The 17524-nt window shown below is 42.4% G+C and overlaps 2 protein-coding genes across 4 annotated transcripts in view; one reads left to right on the top strand and one right to left on the bottom strand.

Annotated features, from left to right (window-relative positions):
- LOC120496315 (complement C4-A-like) overlaps nt 1-5156 on the top strand; it is a 42221-nt gene extending 37065 nt beyond the window's left edge. For all 3 annotated transcript variants that reach the window (XM_039696646.1, XM_039696645.1, XM_039696644.1), the window contains 3 exons: nt 149-232; nt 3556-3688; nt 4827-5156. In XM_039696646.1, the coding sequence (XP_039552580.1) occupies nt 149-232; nt 3556-3688; nt 4827-4965 (356 nt within the window). In that variant the 3' untranslated portion in view covers nt 4966-5156. The remainder of the gene's footprint in view (nt 1-148; nt 233-3555; nt 3689-4826) is intronic.
- A 1135-nt stretch (nt 5157-6291) lies between these two features.
- Nucleotides 6292-14590, bottom strand: STOML3 (stomatin like 3). Its single transcript, XM_039696618.1, has 7 exons — nt 14433-14590; nt 12446-12549; nt 11756-11828; nt 10444-10526; nt 8515-8718; nt 7393-7527; nt 6292-6980 (listed from the first exon to the last, which is right to left on the bottom strand). The coding sequence occupies exons 1-7, from the start codon at nt 14482-14484 to the stop codon at nt 6780-6782; spliced, it is 852 nt and encodes a 283-aa protein (XP_039552552.1). The 5' UTR covers nt 14485-14590; the 3' UTR covers nt 6292-6779.
- Between the last annotated feature and the right edge of the window lie 2934 nt (nt 14591-17524).

Genomic DNA, 17524 nt, shown 5'->3' with positions numbered 1-17524 from the left:
AAGAAAGGAATACAAATCTAGAGTCTCCTGATTAATAATTCCATGATTTGTGAGTAGATGGTACACTGACCTCTGTTCAGACACTTTGTAGAAGCACAAGCATGCTATTATTTAGTCTTTGGCATCATAGTGTTGTTGTCTGTTGCAGCATACGAGGTGAAGATCCTCAACAGTTCAAAGAAGAATGTTTTTGATTACTATGAGGCCAAAATCCACAAGATCCTTAAAGCATGTAAGTATAAAGATATTTTACTCCTTTCACTCACCTGTAGAAAAACTAGGTCGAGTAAATGTTAGCCAGCATGCGCCATGCAGATGCCTTCTTCTGCCATGGAAAAGTGGGGTCACATACATTTCTACAGTAGGCTTTCAAGAAGGCTTATTTATTGCAAGTCTTGTTTGGTGCAGCTGCCTCACTGTGCAGTTAAGCCATGGGTAGTTTTTTTTGTTCACATTGTGCAATCCCAGAGCACACGAGCTGCAAACATTTCAGATGAAAATAAACCAGAAGAGACATTCAGACATTTCAGACTCATTGAGTCCATGGTTACAACTAGGGCCAGTCTAAGGTAAACCTCTCCAAACATATGCACAGCGTGGGTACTATGTCTTCTGTATCAACTATTTTATTTTATAGACTAAAACTATTATTTTTTCTTGTGTGGACATAGACACTGACCTCTCTCTTCTGATACTAAATGAAGATTTGAAGTGCTTATTACTCAACTAATTATTGAGCAATTGCAGCCCTTGTGGAACAGGCTGAGTTGTCCACAGTGACTTGCCTGAGGTCAATAAAGACAGGAAAACTTCTGGAACTTCAATTTAATAACTGTGCTAAAAAAAAATAGAAAGGCTTCTTTGTTTTTAGGTGCAGTGTAAAGGTTTGCACAGCTCTTAGACAATGTCCTTTTGCAAGCCTGCCATCCCAGCTGCCCCCACGTGAACTTAATCAGCAGCATCAGAGAGCACTGATACTCTTAAGAGTAATTTCTGGGGAAGCTGTCAGGTGACGCACCAGACTTCAGCTGCTGTGGTATCATGTGGTCACCAGTTCTGAGTTTGGCAGCCAGAGACTGCCTTTAAAAAGGAACTTCAAAGGTTTTGAAATCTTCCCTCTCTGGAACAGAATAATTAACTCACTCCATCAATCTTTGCCCAGGGGCTTGGCAATGTCACACAGTACTTTGTGGCACACAACTTGTGATCTGTGCCCAGTGTTCAGTAAAATAAGGTCCATGCTTCCTGAGTCCAGAGAGAGCATCTGACATAGCCAGGGCTTTCCATACAGAGGGAAATGATAATGTACCTAGTGGTCAAAGTACTGACTGCAGGAGATTATGGTATCCCAATGGAAAGTTTTATTAATCACTTGAGAATACCTACAGGATTTAAAGGCTTTAGGGCTCTGAGTCCAAATGCACTTGTACTCACAACTTGGAGGAAAGCACTGGAAAGGTTTTGGGTTTTGGTAGCTGAGAGAAATATCCTTTGAATGTGAAGTTGAAGGGAAAGGATGTCTTCTATTCCCACATACTTGACAATTAATTTTGGTTTGTGCAGAGGCAGCTTCTGAGAATCAGGAAGTTTTCAGCAGGCTTGGGAAAGGCTAGCAGGAGGCACAAAGATATATGAGGATGAAGTAAAGCTAGGTGTTGCACCCAAATCAGCCTGTGACTGAACTAGTGTTATTATCTCTTGTATTCTCTGGAGCTCTTTTGAGTGAACTTGGCCTCTGTTGATATCACCAAGTTTAGATGAGAGTTAGTAGGGTAAAATCTCATTCTCTGGACCCCATCATTGTTTCCTTAACAACCTTTGAAGTAAAGGGTTGGTTTAGAAGTCAGATGGAAATGCCTATTTGTGTCAGCAAAAGAGAATATTGCAGATGTGTTCCTCTCAGATTACTTTGGTTATTGATAGAATTAGCATATATGTTTCAGACGGCTAATATTTGTGCTGTCCTATGAGCCCTCCAGGAGTCTTTTAGGGGAACAGTATAGCTCATACAAAGTAGCACTGAATCTTTCTTTTTCATCTTCTTCCCCCTCCCGCTCCCCTTTTTAAACATTATTTCCCATTATAGATTCTAAATGTCTAAGTAATTGTTTACCTTAAATTCCACTTGGATGCTTTGAAACATTAAATTTCAACCTTTTTTAAATTGGAGATTTAAAATTGGAAATTGCATAATAACCACTTAAGGTAATGACTCAAATGCTTATGACCGCACTGTCTGAATTGTATTAGGCTATTTGTGAAGCATATGAACCGAGAAACACCTTGGTAATTTAAGCTAAATGAGGCATAACATCATCATTTTCTCAAGCAATTCTGACCCATCTCTGCATTCTGTGAACAAAATGAAAACACTATGTAGCATAGGAACAGTAAAAAGATCTTGGGTTATATGAGAAAACCTACAGGACTTATATTCTCTCTGAAAATGCAGAAGCATAATTAACTTATATTAAACTGATGCATGTTTTACCTAGGTGGTAGATAAGGCTCTTAAAGCTAGGTTTCACAGCTTAGCAGTCTCTGCCAAATTCTCTGAAATCTAATTAATGTTAGAAGATTCTACTTTAGTTTTGTACTACTTTTAGGATTTTGATGACTAGTCTTTCCATACTTGTAATATAATACTCTGTATTAGAGCAGATGATAAGAAGACCATGGTGTAATTTACATGTAATTTAAACTGGTTTAATATTGAATTTTTACAAGAAATTTCAAATTATCGTTAGATAGTGAGCAAGAAATTAGAACATTGCTGTTATTTTTTTAATGGACTTTGAAAACTGTTTTTCTAGTTAAAAACCAGTGTCCTCATGACCTGAGATTGGTCAGATGAATAAGCATCTTTTCAGCTCTCATGTCATTGCAGTATCTGAGCAGCCACCTCATCTGCCTCGGGTGCCCAGTTCTGTAGTGGGCAGTGAAACTCTGAATTAATAAACTTCTGGGCCAGAATCCAGACCAGAATCTTTTAAGTTACTTTAACATGGAGATCACGAGGAGATTGTCCTCTGTAACAGATTCAGAGGGAACAGCATAAAGGCTGCATTGGCAAAGTTCAGGTCAGGTGTACTAAGGAGAGAGAGATTTTAATACTGTCTGCTGCATTGCTGGGCCTCAAAATGTTTGAATTTAGTTTGCTAGATTGTAAGACCACCCTGAACATGAGCATTCTGAAATGGAAGACAGCTTGTTTTCTATTTTCCTTGGCTTTTCCTTCAGACTCTCAGATTTAAGCAAACTCCATAAGGTCTGAAAGGTCCTAAGGTCTATAGGAAAACATCTCCTTCAATAATTACTGCAAACACCAAGACAATAAGCTGAGGCAAAAGTGGCTTGCTTTCTGTAAAGCTGTATCCTTATGTATGTATCCTACCACAGCAGGGCCATTTATTCACGTGTCAAGTGCAAATTCCCAAGTGAAATATTACCTTGGCTTAGCAGTGGGGCAAATGGTCACAGGGGGTTGTGTCCTGTGGCCTACAGTTCTTCTCTCTGTTAGGAAAGTTCATGGGGTTTCCTCTTCTTGTCCCACAGCTGCAGATGAAAGCATCCAAGTGGGAGAGCACCGACAGTTCCTATCACGCTCCATGTGCAAGTTAAACATCATCCCTGGCAAACGCTACCTCCTCATGGGGAGAGATGGGCAAACAGTGGACTGCAACAACAAGTAAGTGTAAAATGGTCTCTGGGCAGCAGCAGCAGCAGCTGCTATCATGGACCATAAACCCAGAGGATACTCAATCTGTTAGAGTACCTCCAGAAAGTAAAGGCAGCACCAAATTCCACAGGGAATGATTCTGCTGAATTTACTAAAATGCAAAGTGGTCGGCTCCATAGGCAAAAGCAGAGTTCTGGGGAAGAGCTGAGCCACCCAAACCTATTGGCTCAAGGATCTGTGGTTCCCAGACTTCCGGTTGCCAGATTTCTCACAATCAAATCTGGCCCTGGTTCCCTTGTGTTAAAAACTCACAGCTAGAAAAGGAAAATGGGAAAAGAGACCCAGTCCATCTACTGCAGATGCCTTAAACCACTCCTGTGTTTGCAGAAGAAACATGTGGGACCATGACTAAGAGCAGCTCCCAAGGTTGCTGTTACATCATGCATGCGAGTAGCATATTGCTGTCATTTCTCACTGTCACACTTTAATGAAAAAAGGGAAGTTATCTGAGTGGGAATTTAGTATGACACTATCAAATATTCAGGGATGAAGACATCCTAAATGTTTCATCTCCCTGCACAGAACTGGACAAAGGTAATGCCTCTGAAAGCTTCTAGGGAGGAGAGCTCCATGAAGCTGTGATCACCACTTGCTAAAACCTTAAAAAGTCCAGTTCTCATATGACACCAAAGTGAGTGCCTCAGTCAGTGCCTGTTTCAAAAGAAGCCTGATAGAGACTAGGGTGTCCCAGCAGAGGTTTAATCTCCTACGTCTTCTCCAGTTCAGGCATGAAATACTGGAAGTTACACAGCTTCTCATTGGTATACTCTGTTGGAACTAAACTTCCCCTCACTGGTATGCACTTGGACCTTTTGTGTCTTTCTGGAAACTCTAACAGAAACTTAGCCTAAGCTTACCTGACATACTCAAAACACAAATACAGCCAGGTGTGTCCCAGCTTGGCACTGACACATCCCAGACTTTGTTCAAAGCTCAGTTAATCTGCTGGTGAAGGCAAGTTTTTTGGCTAGTATAACTCTTTATTTCAGAGATGCCTCTGTGAAGGGATGCTCAAGGATTGCGCTTTCCCATTTCGCCATGTCAGGAATAATGACTAACCTTCTTTACCTGTCCTATTTTCACTCAGGATGCAATACTTACTTGATGCACAGGCCTGGGTAGAGAAAATTCCAGAGGACAGCGAGTGCCGCAGCAGTCTGCGCCGGCAGAGCTGTGCTCGCCTGCAGGACTTCCTGAGCACCTCTGACAGCCTGTGCCACATCTGAATGATGGCTCTGACCCCCACATCTCTCTGGGACTGCAGCTCACCTTCTGCCAGAATTCTTCCCGCAAAGCCTGTGCATCCCACTGGCACCCAAAACATTGCAGGGCTGCTTCCATTGCTGTCTCACTGATTGGGCTATCCTCTCGTGGGTGTGTGTGTGGGTAATACAATAAAAATGCAGCTCCTCTACTAGTTACTGTCTTTATTGTCCCTGACACTGGGGAAGAGAGAGCAGGAATTTGTGTCTCCTTGAGCTCTTCTACAACAGTGCAATTATCCTGCAGAGAGTAAAATGAAAAACACATTGTGCAGCGTGTAATTAATTCCCACAGTCCTGGGCAAGAAAAAAATATCTTGGCCTTTTTAAAAATAATTTTCATGGGTCAAAAAGAAAACTGGGCTTTTATGAGCTTACCTGTGTTACACCGCTGCTGAAAGAGAAGAGATACCAATTCATGCTTCAACACAGCAGCCACATGTCTTTCAAGCTTTTATTTTTCTAGAGTTTAACTCAAAACTGCTCTTAGGTTAAGAAAATATTTTGGTAATACTGATAAGGAGATTACTTTCAACCACAGGTTTTGCTTCTTTAGCTTGCCAGCAAAATGCTATTTGGCAGTCATGGCTGAAGCAGAAAAGCACTGGGTAGGTCACCATCCTCAGCTGCTCGTACCATTATCTGTGCCAGCAGCTACTGAGCGCAAACATTTGCCACCTAGACTGCTTCTGCCACACTGCAGTAAAAATAAGAAAGGCCGGTGTCAGTGATATGATAATTAGTAGGTCCATGCTGAGGTGGTTAATTTGGAGTCAAATGATTCTACTTATAGAAAGGACAACAGTGATGCTCACGTGGCCAAGATATTACACTGCAGCAGCACCTGCCAGAACAGCTCCATCACCAGAACTTTCAGATTCACAGAAAAGAGTTCATTGCTGTGTGCCTGAATTGAGAACTGAACAGCTATCTTTGAAGGCTGCAAACTCAAATTTAGTATCAGCTGAACCTGGATATCAGCAACATCTTCCCCTCAGCTGCCAAGCACTGCATGGATGGAAGGTAGGAAAGGCTAATTTCAGAAAAACCTCAATTAATGCTTCATGTAAAGGAAGATAAGAAACCTACTGAAAGTGTAAGACAGACACTTTAATTGACAGAGGACATTGAGGTTTTCCCCAGCTGTCACATTTATGAAATGTGATTGTAATGCCTGGTCATTAATTTTCTTAACTTTATTACACAGCTTACATAAATGTCAGTGATATGGCAAAATACAGCTGAGGTCAGTAAAACAAGTACTAATTTATATTAATATTAGACAAAGAATAGGCTGTTCTACCGACATACCATTATCTAGTATTTCTGCCAATATTTATGAAAGAATACCTCTAAGAGCCAAATCCTTTCTTTCCACTCCAGAAGGCTTGAGTTAAAAACCAATGTCTGACCCTTCTGCTGTGTGGAGTATATCAACAGCTCAGAGCTTCTTGCCTAGCAGACAAATCACCAAATAATTGCAACACTCAAGACTCTGCAAAGAGTGGTGAAAGCATCATTAATATTTTGTATTAGAACTAACATACATTTTACATATTTTCTTCCATTTTATTTGCAGGTGAGTCTAAGCTGGAACTGCTTAGTGTCTGAACTTTGCAAATGCAGTCTAAATGTGGGAGCTGTGTGTGATTATTAAACTTATTTTGGAGGTAGAGGACCCAAACATGATTCTACTTTAACTCTGCCAATTGGGACCCCTTTGCTTCCTAGGAAAACCTTTAAATATCTCTGGCCTAGGAGCTAACATAGAACAGTCTCTATCCCCCTGTACGCTTCTGCCCCAAACTCCCAAACATATTCATAGGGAGAGGGAAGACAATGGTGGAATTATTCTGTGCTGCCACAGCTGTTAATGTTTGCAGGTAACGCAGTGGCAGACCTGCTGGAGACTCGGCCAGCACCATGGAGGCCTTCTGGAGAGCTTTGGAAGCATTCATTTCTCCTTCAGCTGCCACAACCTGCAAAGGAACAGAAATGGAAATGGCATGGAAAGTTTGCCCAGAGTGGTGAAAATCCAGGTTTATAATGATGAGAAAACCAACTAGCTTGGATTCCTGGAACCACAGGACAAGAGGAAATGGCCTTCAAGTTGCCCCAGGGGAGGTTCCCAATAGATATTAGGAAAAAATTAGGTTGTCAAATGTTGGAAGAGGATGCCCAGGGATGTGGTGGAGTCACTAACCCTGGTGTTCATTTAAGGGGTATGTAGATGTGGTGCTTAGGGACATGGTTTAGTGGTGGACTTGGCAGTGCTGGGTTTAAGGGCTGGATTTGGTGATCTGAGAGGTCTTGTTCATCCTAAACAATTCTGTGGTTCTATGACAAGGAAATGAAAGCCTGGAGGTGGGTGTCACTTGTCATGGGTCTCACCTTAGCTTTTTTCTCTTGAGCAGCCTCTGCTTCAGCTGCCATTGCCCTCTGCATGGCCATGGGGATCCGGATGTCTTTGATCTCCACACGGGCCACTTTGACTCCCCACTGCTCCGTGGCACTGTCGAGGGCAGCCTTGGGGACAAACAACACGCCAGGAAGAGCACAGTGCTGGCAGAGGGAAAGCCACGTGGTGTACCCTGCTTGGACAGAAGGACAGGGCAAACCCGCACAGCAGGAGGGGTGCTCCAGGGACACCAGCACCCAGCGTGGTGTGAGCACAGTGGGTACCACAGCCTCAGGAAACACTTGCTGGTCAGCATCAGTGTCTCCTGTGTGGCTTCTCTCCTGCCTCCTAAATTATGATCCCCATCCTTTCCTTAGGTGGGCAGTTACTATACCTTCTTCCTTTTACAAAGAAACACTACAGAAAGTTCCTTAAACAGCACAACATGGTAAAAGTACACCATGGGTGAGACACCAGACAGCCCTGCAGCACTGGCACACTCATCTGGGTTCTGGCTCCTGGGCACTCTGCAATCCACACCACCACCATGACCCTGTCTCTGCGTGGCCAATCTCCTGGCTGCAGAGCATACAGTTTCTCTTTGGTCTGACTATGCCTTGTCTCTGACTGAAATTACTAAATTGGGTATTGGATGTTTCCTCTGCTCTCTCCCTGGCTGCCAAATCAAATAAAGAAACCAGATGGCAATTTAAAGTATACAGCAACTCAATTTTGTGCTCTTATTTGTAATGACAGGAGATACAAGTCTTGGCTCAATGAAGGGTGGGCTCAAGACAGAGCTTCCCATGAGCAGGAGATCTCTTTCTCCATGTTTGCAGCTGCCTCTGTGCAAGGGCTAAGCTGATTTTTTTAAATCACTGGATAATTTCAGAATTTTAATTGCTTTTTGATAGAGATAACTCTGCTACAAGAGCTTGGGGAAATACCTTTAGAATAACTGTTTCTGACTCTAAGCAATGAGATGTATAATTGAAAAAAAACACATAAAGAAATATTTTTTTTATCCTTGTTAAAGAAATAAAGAGAGATTGTTCCTAATTTGCAACTCCCCAGAAGACACCTCCGTGCTTATGAATTTTGAGTGCCAGATTTACCTGGATACTGTGTGCAATCTCCCCACGACCTGCCAGCAGCTGAGCCAAGCTCAGTGTACCCAGAGCCTTTCTCAGGGCTGTCTGTGCCAGAAGCAAGGTCGCAGAGTGGACATCAGTGACATTGGCAACAGCACTGACAGCACTGTGGATCCTGTAGTGCACCACCCCATCCACCTGGGCAGGAACAGCATCCCTCGTGAGAATCTGCGTTTGAGAAATGCACACAGTCACAGACAGATCCAACAACACGTCCTTTGCCTAGGAAGGGGAATATATTTTTTTTAACCCTTAGTGAGTAAAAGGCATTGATAATTCAAAGAAACTAAGAATTTCTTTTGATTTCTTTACTATTCCCCCAAGAAATTATTTCAAGACAGCTGTCCAGCAACAACAAAGTTTAAACCGGGGGAAAATGCTTTACATACCCTCTAAACAACTGCTTCAATTGTAAGTGAATCACATAATTTGAATTAATTTCTTTTGCAATAATAAATGATGGCTATCCTCTTTCTTTCTTGTAGAAAGGTCCATTAATGAGCTTATACATTTCATGCAGCTTGGAAGATCTGTGCTACTTCCCCTAAACAATGTATTTGTAAGAAACACCAACCAATTAAAACAAAAAAAATAAAAAGTGTAAGAAATTGTGAGAAGATACTGAAAGAAATATTTAAGCATTCATGGAAGAGTTGTCATTTTTTGCCAGACATGCTTCTTGTCTTAGAAGGCAGCTGGCCTCAGTGGAGAACTGGTGATGCTCCACTATCAATTCCCTCCTCAGCATCTTTTGCCTGCAAGTGAATGCTTCACAAAAACCCTGCCAAATGCTGCAGAAGCCTGGCCAAAAGCTGCTAAGCCTTATACAGTACAAGTTCTGCAACCATCTTCTTTCCAGCCTCACATTTTGGGGGAGCCATTTTTCATTTCACACCACACACCCCTGTACCTGTTCTCTGAGAAAAGGCTCTTTCTGATTACAAAAAGATAATAGCCCAAAAAACATCTCCTGAAGAACACAGTAGGAAATTCTGGGGGTCCAAAGGGTCTTGGAGCTGCCTCTTCTCCCTCTGCTCTTTGTTTCATGAAGGGGACAGCAGTGTCAACTCCATAATGAGAAGAATTTTTCTGCCATGGGGCTGAGGCTACACAGAACCAAAACTTGATCAGACAGGATTGCTCAACAACTTATCCTTCAGATTAAATTTTTCAGTCAAAACTTGCCAACAAAATGCCTGAAGATGTATCCTACTTGGATGTATCTTGCTTCCTCCATCCATTCCCGCTTGGACCTGAGTTTTGTGGAAGGTTGTCTGCTAATTCCTGTTAATTTAATGGGATTTGTTACCCCTGGGTAATTTGCCTTTCCAGACACACATAGAAGGCTCTTTTGAATGGTGAGCTACATGTCAGGTCCAATTTTATTAGGTCATTAATTTACAACTGGGAATTTTGTAGCCCACTCCTCTCTTGTCCTCCCTGTCTCACATTCACACTTGTTACTCCCTTCCCTCATTTTTGAAATCACAGTTCTGAACACCAGCTTGACCTGCAATGAGGCATCTGCAGATTTTCATTAAGGAAATCATAGAATGGTTTGGGTTGGAAGGGATCTTAAAGATAACTCAGTTCCAACCTGCCTCCCATGGGCAGAGCCACCTTCCCCTAGACCAGGTTGTTCAGAGCCCCCTCCAACCTGGCCTTGAACACTCCCAGGGACGAGGCACCCATAATTTATTTGGGTAATGAGTTGTGCTGTAAGCAGCTTGAAATGCAGAAGATACAGCAAAAAAGCTAAGTTCCATGTGGTAGCTAAATTCCATATGGTAGCTCAGTGTGGCAAAATTACTTTTAAATTTGCATTGCTTTTGATTGTGACATGAATCTGCTGCATCTTTTGTTCCTGTCTTAGATGGCTGCTAGAGAAGTTACCTCTTGTGGAGGAATCTTACAGGTAACCGTCCTGAGATCAACCTTGATAAATGTATCTGTGCATGGAAGTACAAGGATCATTCCTGAAAATAAAAATTATTAGATTAAACACCTCTGAAACTAAAGTCCAGATCCAGGTATCCTATAGAAAATAGATGGAAATACCCACAGGATTCAAATTAACACCCTGCCTTATCACTGCAGCTGTCCTTTCTGCTTACAAGACACGACAAAAATGATGTTTTGCATTTTCAAATAACAGAGGGAAGTGCAGATATCTGCAAGTAATGTGAACTCATTAGAGCCTAATGACCTAGGACTCTGGTCTGGAAATGCACAGCTCGAAGCTCTTATCTGAAGTCTGCCACGCGACTTTTGGCAAGGATTCCTTCCACACCTTTAATTTTCCCTTTTTAAACCACAGGTCATGTATGGTTTAGTATGTGTCTTCAGGAAAGACATCACCCAGGTGATTCCTGCACCACATAAGAAACATTGTCCCAAGATATGACAAATCCTATGACGGAATCTCCACTCTCCTTCACTGGAGAGGGAGACTGGACAAAACTTCCAATCTTCTATTGCAACCTCAGCACCTTGCTTTGGTGCCCAGAGCCACACAGAGGAGCTCTGTACCAGGCCTAGCTGCTCTTTGGACCACATGACTACTATTCAAGAGGAAGGACAGTACCTGAAAAGGACTTTTGCTTGTTATTTCAGCTTCCAGTTTGCCCTTTTCATTGCCCAGAGGTGGTAACTGCACCAATGCAAACTCCTTATGTAGCTGGGTTTGGTTTGTGATTTGTAAGCTGGTCCTAGGGCACTGTAGCAGCCCCGGTGTAGCTTCTGAGTGTCCCTGCCCTGAGACATTTGCCATTTTCAGGGCAGTGGCCAGCTGAGGATCTGGCAGCTACAAGCTGTGTTGGAAGCGACATACGGGGAAAGAGGCCACAGATACCCAAAAAAGACCGTGGCAGACCTGAACACTGCACTTTAACCTCCCTGCAGTCCCCTGACAGTGTGTGCAGCATGAACTCATCCTTGTTGTCCAGATTGCTCAGCAGCAAAGTCACACCTGGTATCAAGGTACTCAAACTCTTGTGCTATGACAGGAGGTTGGCTGTATCTTCTCTTGAGAAAAGTAAACAGTCTGCAGGTAAAGGACCTGCAGCAGAGGGGACCTTCTCATCCCCCTCTATGCAATGAAGGAGGATTTCATGGAACTTCTGCAATTCTCTGTGTGGCCTGAGTGCATTGTAATAACATAAACAAACCCAGAGGACTTTAACAGAGGAAAACTGCATGCATTCACCTGGTCCCTTTGCTTTCTTAGACAGAATACGTCCCAGACGAAATACAACAGCACGTTCATATTCTCTGACAACCTAGGAAAATATTTTAAATTTAGATCTTACAACTAATTCTATTTTCATTCCCTGGTCCTTTAATCTTTGGCACCCATATTAAATGTGAAGTACAAATAATATAGGAAGCAACAAAGCTGAAAATCACTTTCTTCACATCTTCTACTTGACTCATGATTTGCTGGAAGAACTCAGCCCCAGCTCATGGAAACAGGTAACAAAACAGATCACATATGGAGGAATTAACAGTGATCTAAAAAGGACACACCAGAGCTCTCTCAACATCAGCAGCACACTCAGAGAAGTTGTAGGCAAAGGGGCTCTAACCTCAGATAATCTAAACCACTTCACTTAGTGCATCATGACTACTGAAGGCCTGGCATTCCACTGATGTTTAACTGGAAATTTAACTGATAGTCAATGTTGAGACTGGATGAAATTAAGTGAGTAAGTTGTGGCAACACATAACATTTGTGAAAGAACCTGTGTGGATCTCATTTCCAGAGCACATCTTTGCTACAAACCCTTATGATTCCCAAAATGTGAATGTGACGTGCCTTGTCTTAACTAAATCAGTAAAAAAGCAACAGCAATGATAATAGAGCATTCTTCATGTGCCTCAAATCCTGCTAGCTTACCTTGATGCATGCCCAGATGGAAATAGGAAAGGTAATAAGCACCAGGAGGAATGAAAGGGAAACCAGGATCCAGCCACAGACACCAATTCCTTCTTGCCTGTCAGCTATAAAAATAAATATAAAATATAAATATATATAAAAAATATAAGGAAGAGGAGCAATGAATGCAAAGTTTGAGAAGTCATCCCAGGGATGTACATCTGGCCCAGGGCAATTATATGGGATTACAAGTCACAGAAACTCACTCCCTCTTCTTCCCTTCCATCACTCAAAAAAAACCCCATAAAACACCTAACCAAATTTTATGGCCCTTCTACACAGAAAATTTAAAAAGGTTCAGAAAATACATTTTTGCAACAGGAAAAATGAGGAAAATGAAAGATATTACCAAAGCTGGGGGCTGTAAAGGAGAAATAAATGAATGGGTGGCATAACCATGAGTATGAAACTGCTGAGTGGGGCAAAGGGTTTGTTTGGGTGAAACAAGCAGCAAGGTAAATGAAGGGAAGTCCTGCTTTCTTTAGATGAACATTTTTAGGAATATTAATGGACCAGTCCATCCATTGGGCTGTTCAGCAGAACTTCAAAATTACTGCTTGTCAATATGCATGCCCATGTATTTTAAGCAGCTGTCTCAATGCATTCAGCTCATCTCATCTCAAAATTTCATTCTAATAAAATAAAACAAAACTAAAATTAATTTCATTATTTTAGTGCCTGAAGGGAAGGCAGTAGCAAGGTAAGTTATTTCAAAGGTGTAGGGCAGCACTGGAAATTTCTGATACCAAATAAAACTCACATGCAGACAGAAATGAGAAACAGGAAACAATTCCATTTATACTCTGTAAGAAAAAAACCCCAGCATGTCAGGACCCTAAAACAGCAGGAGGTTCCCTGATCTGTAAGACAGGAGCTGGCAGACCAGCAGAGCAGGACTGACAAGTGTGTCAGAACATTCCCAGCAAGCCTGGGGAAGGAGGACACACAGCACAGCCCTGCTGAAGCCCTGTCCCTCCTGGGTCCCTGTGCCCGCTGCAGGGGTTCCTGCACACCCGGCTGTGACATCCAGCCCTGCTCCCAGCTCTGCCCATTCTGCTCCTGAGGACCCTGATGCAGACTGAATTACACACATGTGAACACATTTGCATTCAGAAGGGCCCAGGTTCAAGTTTCCCGGAGAGCTGGGCAGAGAATTGGTGCACCAGGAGCCCAGCTTTCCTCCTCATCCTTCTCAAAAAACCAGCAATTTTAAATCACTTGTTGTTTGTGAGGTATCATCAGGCACTTTGCCATCAGTGGCAAAATTGATTTGAGGACCTTCCCTAAGCAAATTACTGTGCAAACCTTAAGGCCACATGTATAAAACCAGGATTATTAGGATTTAGTGTGAAAATCTTTAACACTTTCACTGTTATCTGTTACCCAGACAGTGTACTTCACATTACACTAGTGGTGTGGCTGGCTACAACAGGTACATAAGTATCAGCTGTCAAGTGTCTTTTAATCAATGAAAAGAGATCAAGGAAAGTCACAGAATAGGCATCATTTATAATTCTTAATCTGAAATCTGAGCAAATTAATCATGAAGGAATGTTTTGTTCAGCAGAACTCAACATTTTTACTCTCTCTTAATTTCACATAAATGAACAGCTTACAGAAAATATCTGAATATCTTTTTCTCCAGTGACAAACATGGTTATGAATAACCTCCTCAAAAGCAATTTTGGGTTGTAGCATCACCTACCATCATCCACCTGAGCCCACTGTGAGGATGCCTGGTGAGAATGACACAATTCACAGACAGGGGAATAGATAGGAAAAAATGCCAGCACTCAGCAGATTGATACTCAAGCAGCTGAGAAGAGTTTTCATCTCCAGTCTGCTGTACATCAAATGTAGATCAAATGTACCTTTTTTGTTTGGTTAATAATGCTCCTTTTCAATATTATTGAGAAAACCCCACTCACACATGCAAAACAAGGCTTACCAATAAGATGCTCGGTGTTCATTTTCTTGGGTCTCTCTGTCTGGGGATCCATCCCCTTAGAGGGAAGCTCTGATCCCCTCACAGATGAGACAACAGCAAACCTTGAAGCTGCAGGGCTCGTGCAAGATGCTGAAGAGGGAGGCAGGATGAGAGGAGAAATCCCCTGTATGAGAGTCTTCTGGGAGTTAGTTACCCTGGTGAGGAGAGGATGTTCCCAAACACCAAGTCTTGTGCCTCTGATGTAAGTGGATGGTATTCTCTGGCCATCCTCTGTCTGGGGTGCACTTGGCCCAGCTGATCTTAGGCCCCAAAAAATACAAGCTGGAAATAATTTCTATGAATCCGTCACCAGAGATTAAAACACCCACGAAAAAGGAAGAAAAAGTAAGTCCTGTGAGGAGCAGCCAAGGTACAGCATGAAGAAAATGAGGCTCAGGGGATATCCCAACCCTCTCTACACCTGCCTGAAGAGATGTTGTAGCAAAGTGAGGATTGGTCTCTTCTAAAGAAACAAGCAACATTATAAGAATAAATGGTCTCAAGTGGTGCCAGGGGAGGCTTATATTAAATATGAGGAAAAGCTTATTTCACCAAAACAGTTGCCAAACACTGGAACAGGCTACCCAGAGAAATGGTAGGGTCCCCCTCCCTGGTGGCATTTAAAGAACATGTAGATGTGGCACTTAAGGATGTGGTTTAGTGGCAGACTTGGCAGTGCTGGGTTAATGGTTGGACTGGATCTTAAGAGGTCTTTTCCAGCCTATAATGCCATAAAGCCAGAAGGCAGATTGCTTGCTGCTCCTCTGCTGTTTTGGGGCTCAGCTGCTGTTCAGATCTCAAACACCCAAGAGGTCTTTTCCAGCCTATAATGCCATTGCATGCTGCTCCTCTGCTGTTTTGGGGCTCAGCTGCTGTTCAGATCTCAAACACCAGCATAATAAACAAAACTCCAGAGGAGGTCTCCAAACTGTGTAGAATAGCTCACCACACCCTTCTTCACACTGTCCATCAGTACAGGCTGACCCCTGTTGAGCTGGATAACCTAGAAACCATAGCAGAAGCATTTCAGCTCCCAAGCCTTAAAATTGCCCCCCAAATAAGAGCATTTTTCAGAAAGTATTTTGACAATCAAACTAAGCACAGCATTTCAGACTAAGCCATTTCTGAAGGCTGTAGCAGCAGAGGGCAACCCTCTCAAAGGACAAGGCTGTTGCTTGTTATTTTAATAAAATATGAGAGGTTTTTATTTCATATGTAATTTATGAGTTTGATATATAGCTGCATTAATTACAGGGCTGGTTTTTGTGGGCATCTGTTATCTAGAATATTTATGAAGATCTAGCTCCAGCTTCATTTCACCCAAGTCTTCATCCCTGCCAGCAATCACCCTGGTCCCAGACAGATCATTCAAAGCTGATTGCTCCCCAGAGAAACCTTTTTCAGTCTCACAAAGAAACTACACCCCTGAACTGACATTTTAAATTCCACTGAAAGCCATAAGCACAGCCTGAAAAATCAGGATTGACATGCTTATTGCAATATGCTCCCAAAAATGTGACAATATTCATTTTGGGCCATTTGTAGCATTTTCATCATTATTGGACTTCTAAACACTGAGCTGTATGATCACACATCTTCAGGACAGATGCTTACTAGCAGGGTAGCATGTGTGAACAGTGACAAGAAAAATGTGGTTTAATTATTTCAGAAGCAAAAACATATTATGCAAAACTATCCCAACTTTTTTATTTTACAGCAAAACTAAAGTTAATGAAAATAGCTTAATTCTGAACCATTTGAATGCCACAATTTAAACCGCTGTTCATACCACCATATAAATGTGCAACACATACTAAAAGTGAACAGATATAATTGTTCCCTGTTTATTGACAGTCCCCTGAGGTGACTGTAAATATAGGTGAGTAAAGCAGATGGTGGTTTTTGTTTGTGTTCAGGAACATTGCAATATTTGTTTTCATTTTAACATAAGCTGCACTTTTTCCCCCCTTTTCAAAATTTCAAAATCACAGTTAGGGCAATCTTAATGCTTTCTCCTTGGGGCTATACTGGGGCATGTGGATAACTCATGTCCCAGCTTACCACAGACCACTCAGAGATTAAAACACAAGAGCTCTGGGGCAAAGCAGTTTACAAGCTGCAAGTTCACTGAACAGCCTGGTGCACTCCTGTGACACAGGGCACAGCCACAAAGACTGAGCTCAAAGCTGCTTCAGCAGAACTTACTGACTTAGAAGCCACATCAGATGACTGTGCTTCAGGCTGCTCACAGTTCAGCTGTTTCTGCAGTTTTATATTTGTGATGTAGCCAAAGGCTTCAACTTCTATTCCAAAAGCAGCACAAGGGCTCAGGTCAGGCATGATCAAGTGCTTGGAGATGGCAGGCACGCCATTCTCCAATATTCCTCTGCACCAATCCTTTACAATGTCTCTACAATGTCTACTTTCTACCACTTACCTCATCATCCAGTTGCAGAGACTTAATCCACAGCCATTTGTAAACAGTGCCAAAAATGCAAAAAAGAATTGTCAGGCAGTCCCCCCATGAGATTCGCAAACAAAGTTGTAGTTTTAAATTTGCCTTTTTCTGACCTTCTTAGGCCTATACTACTTTCTTTCCCATGCACTGGGCTTTGGCCTCTCCCTATAGATTTCTCAGCTTAGTCTTTTCCTGGCCCCAAGTTCTGGCTACTTGCTTCAGGCTCAGCATTCCCTTTTCCCAGGTCAAAATTAAGGAGACAGGACAGGACAGAGCAGATTAACAGTACTGTCCTTTTGCTTGTAGGAACATCCCCATATTGCTGCTCCTCCTCATGAAAATGGTATCAACCTTTCAACAGCTGAAGATCTGGAGATGACAGAAGGTCCCCCTTTGGACACTAGAGTAAATATGAGACAGAAATAAAGGTATTGCTCCTCTAGCAATGCAGAAAGGAAGGCAATTTGCAAGAAAGTCAAAACATTCATACCGTGGCAAGTTTCCTTTCAGGCCCAGGCAAACTCCCAACACTCATTTGCAGAGGAAAAGGACAGAAAATTACTCTGTTTCTCTCCTATTCACTGCAGTTGCAATT

This window comes from Passer montanus, unplaced genomic scaffold (genome assembly GCF_014805655.1).
Source record: "Passer montanus isolate IOZ18808 unplaced genomic scaffold, ASM1480565v1 scaffold99, whole genome shotgun sequence".
In the NCBI taxonomy this organism is placed as follows: Eukaryota; Metazoa; Chordata; class Aves; order Passeriformes; family Passeridae; genus Passer; species Passer montanus.
The sequence above is the reverse complement of the archived record's forward strand: the minus strand, read 5'-3'. Positions and strand labels throughout refer to the sequence as shown.

Coding starts and splice junctions, on each gene's coding strand:
- STOML3 (XM_039696618.1), bottom strand. CDS start 14,484: ATGGATCCCCAGACAGAGAGACCCAAGAAAATGAACACCGAGCATCTT. Junction 12,550..14,432: donor GAACACCGAGCATCTTATTG/GTAAGCCTTGTT, acceptor TTATTTTTATAG/CTGACAGGCAAGAAGGAATT. Junction 8,719..10,443: donor GTAAGATTCCTCCACAAGAG/GTAACTTCTCTA, acceptor TCTCAAACGCAG/ATTCTCACGAGGGATGCTGT.